General features: G+C 49.7%; 1 protein-coding gene across 1 annotated transcript in view; it reads left to right on the top strand.

Annotated features, from left to right (window-relative positions):
• SEPT12 (septin 12) overlaps positions 1–4,611 on the top strand; it is a 16,540-nt gene extending 11,929 nt beyond the window's left edge. Inside the window, exon 10 of the mRNA XM_010840498.1 lies at positions 4,567–4,611. Coding sequence (XP_010838800.1) covers positions 4,567–4,611 — 45 coding nt within the window. The remainder of the gene's footprint in view (positions 1–4,566) is intronic.
• Positions 4,612–4,733: the final 122 nt, after the last annotated feature.

Genomic DNA, 4,733 nt, shown 5'->3' with positions numbered 1-4,733 from the left:
TGCTTTGAAAACATGAGGCATTTTGTAAATTACTTCTTTGAGCTATCCTCCAATAAAAGTATGGTTCTTTCTAAAGTAATAGTGTGAGACCCCAGGCCCTCGGGAGTCTTGAAGACCTGCGAGGGCTTGTCTTGGACAACTGGCCCCCTCTTCTGCCCAGAACCGGGGTCAAGGTCCAGATCAGGCGCAGCCCTCGGTCACAATGCCTCCCTCCCACACAGGCGTCATAAGATGTGACCTGGAGCAAGCTGCTTCCTCTGGTGGGCCTCAGTTTCCTCATCTACGAAATGGGGATGAGACTATCCCCACACTACAGTGCTGCTGTGCAGATAAAACGAAGTGACTCAGGGAATGTGGCTACCACCTAGGAGACACAGTTCTCAGAGGCGACGGGATAGCACATACCACCAGTCCAGGGAAGAGGCTGTGCCCCATAGGATGTGTGAGCACTTGCCAGGGCTCTCGGGATCCCTGCAAAGGAAATGGATCCCTGCAAAGGAAATGGACTTCACCAAAGTCCTCACGGTACACCTGAGCTCCCCCAGGGCCCGGGCAGGGGTGAGCACCAGAAAGTGACCCTGGGGAGCATCAGTGGTGTCCCAGCTCCTGGTCTAAGCACTCCTCATCACCGGGGCAATCTTTCTTGGGGTGGGGGGTAGGTATTCCAAGTGTCACTGAAAGAAGAGGTGTGTCCAGCTGCTCACCGCTCAAAAGCCAATACCAGCCAGGTGGATGGAAAGGAAAGTGTGCTGTATTTCAGATGCCAGTAACTGGGGCTGGGGGAGGGAGGATGTCTGTCCAAAGGCTGACTCTCCCTGCCCCACCCCCACCACTGGCCTCCAGTGGGACATGAGCTTTTCTAGACAGATGGACGGGGCTACATGCAGAACCAGCAGTCAGCTCTGACAGTCATCTTCAGATTGGTCACTGGTGGTCTGACCAGCGTCATCTTGGTTGTTTTAGGTAAGTTAGTCTTCAGTTTCAGGGTCCATTTGTTCCCATTTCTTTGAGGCCAATTTTCAGAATTGTGGCAGCTTCTGTGGTGGGTGCAGTCTGGTCATCATGTAGTTAACTTCTCCACCTGGTGTTTCAGTATCTCTAAGACGGCTTGGCAATCCACTCCAGTACTCTTGCCTGGAAAATCCCATGGACGGAGATGCCTGGTAGGCTACAGCCCACAGGGTCGCAAAGAGTCGGACCTGACTGAGTGACTTCACTTTTCAAGACAGCTCTCAGGATGTGGCTCAGAATATTATCTATAGCTCTTGAGAAAGAACGAACGGTCCTTGACTATTCTTAATGACTACATCATTATTATTTGGTCTCCTTTGACCATTTTCCTTTGTTTCTGCATTTCTCATTTCTCTGATTAAACTTGTTTTTTGACTAAAGTTTTCCACGGACAGAGGCGGGCAGAGGACATGGAGGGTAAGGACCACAGGATCCAGCTCCATTTCACAGGGACAGTGGTCTTGTTCTCTGCTGACAACTTTCCCTCCAGTTCTGGAAGCTCTTGCCATGCCCACAGAGATGCTGCAGTGCATGCCTGGCATAGACTCAGTTGTGGGCCCAGTAACAGTAATGACTGTACACAGATTTCTTCTGCATTTCCTGACCTGTATCAGCTGGGTGAGGGCGGAGTGGGAGTGGGGCCTCAGCTGACACATCTCGGGATTCCCCAGGCCCAGCAAGTGTGAATGACATGTCCAGCTCTGCCCCTTTTTATTTATTTTTTTATTTTTTTCTGCCCCTTTTTAACTGAAGGACTTTGGGACTTTAGCAAGTCACCTGACAACCTAGATTCCACTTCCTCCTGCAGAAAACACGGACAGTACCCCCAACCTACTCTCCCAGGGTGTATGAAGACAAGCCTGCTCACAGATGCCTAGGTCCCATAAGGGCCATTTATCTGAATACTTTGTTCCATTTTATAGGCATGGGGGGTTCCCGTTGTGCTGCATGCTAATCCGGTCCATGTCATAATGATAAAGTCATCGTATCAACTAACAATGTTGTTGTTTAGTCCCTAAGTCACGTCTGACTCATTTGCAACCTCACAGACTGTAGCCCACCAGGCTCTTCATCCATGGGATTTCCCAGGCAAGAATACTGGAGCTGGTTGCCATTTCCTTCTCCAGGGGATCTTCCCAACCCAGGGATCAAACCCTGGTCTCCTGCAGGGACAGGCACATTTTTTTGTTTTTAACCACTGAGCCACCAGGGAAGCCCAATAACTAACAATAGTGGGCCTTTTTAAAAACAGGGAATCACAGATGAAGTTAGTTGCAAAGCAGAAAGAGACGGAGAGGTAGAGACCAAGTGTATGGTCGCTGCTGCTGCGTCGCTTCCGTCGTGTCCGACTCTGCGACCCCGTAGACGGCAGCCCACCAGGCTCCCCGGTCCCTGGGATTCTCCAATATCGGCTTCCCTGGTGGCCTAGTGGTTAGGATTCAGCACTTTCACGGCCCGGGTTCAATTCCTGGTCGGGGAACTGAGATTCCACAAGCCGCTTGCTCAGCAGAGCTAAAATAAAAAAAATAAAATAAAACAGGCAAACAAAACCTTGCATTTTATGCCACCTGCACTCTTTCCCTACCACATCTCTCTCCAGACCCTGCCCCATCACCAGGGATAAACATCATCTTGAATTAGGTGTTTACCTGAATTCCACCTTTCTTTACCCTCTACCACCTATGTTGTTGTTTAATTACTAAGTCATGGCCAATATACATTTAGGGATACCACACGTGTATATATTCCTAAATCATACACAGCATCGTTCTGTGTGTTCTTATAATTCATGGAAATGATTTCATTCTGTCACTTGCTTTTTAGCTCAACATAATCTCTGTGAGATTTATCCATCCATCATTCTATTGATCGACACTGAGACTGTTTTCAGGTTTTTATCATTACAAACATTGCTCTAAACACAGAAGCAATCTTTATTATTTTAAAAATGAGAATGTATTAAGCTATATATTAAGCCTTTATTGGGCTTCCCCAGTGGTTCAGCAGTAAAGGCTCCACCTACAGTGCAGGAGACATAAGAGATATGGTTTCAATCCCTGGGTTGGGAAGATCCCCTGGAGGAAGGCATGGCAACCCACTCCAGTACTCATGCCTGGAGAATCCCATGAACAGAGGAGCCTGGTGGGCTACAGTCCACAGGGTGGCACAGAATCGGACACGACTGAAGTGATTTAGCACAAGCCTTTATTATGTATTAGGCATTTTGCTGCTAAGTCACTTCAGTCGTATCCGACTCTGTGCGACCCCACAGACGGCAGCCCACCAGGCTTCACCATCCCTGGGATTCTCCAGGCAAGAATACCGGAGTGGGTTGCCATTTCCTTCTCCAATGCATGAAAGTGAAAAGTGAAAGGGAAGTTGCTCAGTCGTGTCCGACTATTGCATATTTAAACCACAAGTTTACCTACCCCGGGTGTTACTATCCTAATTTTACTAATGTGTTATTCTTGTCTTCTCCCTCCTTCACCCCAACCCAATCACTTCCAGGGGCCTGTGGACTCTGCTTCAGGAATCTGGATCAGATCCCTCCCTGAGTGACTACCACCATCACCAGTATTACTTCAACTTCAGACCTCAGGGCTTCCCTCATAGTTCAGATGGTAAAGAATCTGTCTCCAATATTGGAGACCTGGGTTCGATCCCTGGGTCGGGAAGATCCCTGGAGAAGGGAATGGCTACCCACTCAGAATTCTTGCCTGGAGAATCCCGTGGACAGAGGAGCCTGGTGGGCTACAGTCCATGGGGGTTCAAAAGAGCTGGACAGATGGAGTGACTAACACTTTCACTTTCAGACCCAGGAGCTTCCAGCTGGTTTCACTGATCCCCTCTGGTCTCCCCGACATCTGTATTCCACCAAGCTTCCTCTCCTACCAGGACACTATCCTGCTTAAAAGCCCAAACTACTCCTTTCTCCTGGCTCTTGGGATATAACATTCAATCCTCCTGGGAGCCTTCCAGAGACCCCTGATTGGTCCCACCTCTTCAGCCTTGTCTCCCAAGGTTGGCGCCCTGCACCGGGACCACACTGGTCTCCTTTCTGTCTTGCAAATGCACCCCGATCTCTCGGTCCTCAGGATCTTCACACTTGCGGTTCCTTCTGTGTGGGCCCTTTCCCCACAAATCCCCAGGCTAACTCTAAGTTACCTTCCCTCTGACACATTCACCCTAAGAGGATCAGGTCCCCTCTCCTCTACTGCTTTGGCAGCATTTACCAAAGGTGACTAAACAATTATTTGGGCAATTATTTGTCCAGTGTATACCTTTTTCTTGGTAGAATATAAGTTTTATGAAAGAAAGCACTTGAGCATCACCGCCGAAACCCCAGCGCCTAGCAGAGCTGGCGGATAGGATCGCTCAATTGGCGGCTTTTAAAAAATATATGTATGAATGGATGAAAGGATTTTGAACGAATTAATGTCCCCCATTCACAGATGTGGAAACGGAGAATAGGAGCACGCAAGGGACCGGCAACGACAATGTGGCGCCCAGAGGCTGATGCCCCTTTTCGCCCGCCCCTCACCGGGTCACCTCCAGGAAAGACCCTTAAAGCAACACGACCCCGCGCCCGGCCGCAGGTAGCCCTCTCGGCATCTGCCTGAACGGCGCCGCGCGGCGCACTCTGGGAAATGTAGTCTAGTTGTCTCCCCGATTCCGGCGTCCGCGACTTCCGCTTCCCGCGGGCACCAGCCTTGGGTCTGAGT

This window comes from Bison bison, unplaced genomic scaffold, assembly GCF_000754665.1.
Source record: "Bison bison bison isolate TAMUID 2011002044 unplaced genomic scaffold, Bison_UMD1.0 scf7180017864144, whole genome shotgun sequence".
Classification (NCBI taxonomy): Eukaryota; Metazoa; Chordata; class Mammalia; order Artiodactyla; family Bovidae; genus Bison; species Bison bison.
The sequence above is the reverse complement of the archived record's forward strand: the minus strand, read 5'-3'. Positions and strand labels throughout refer to the sequence as shown.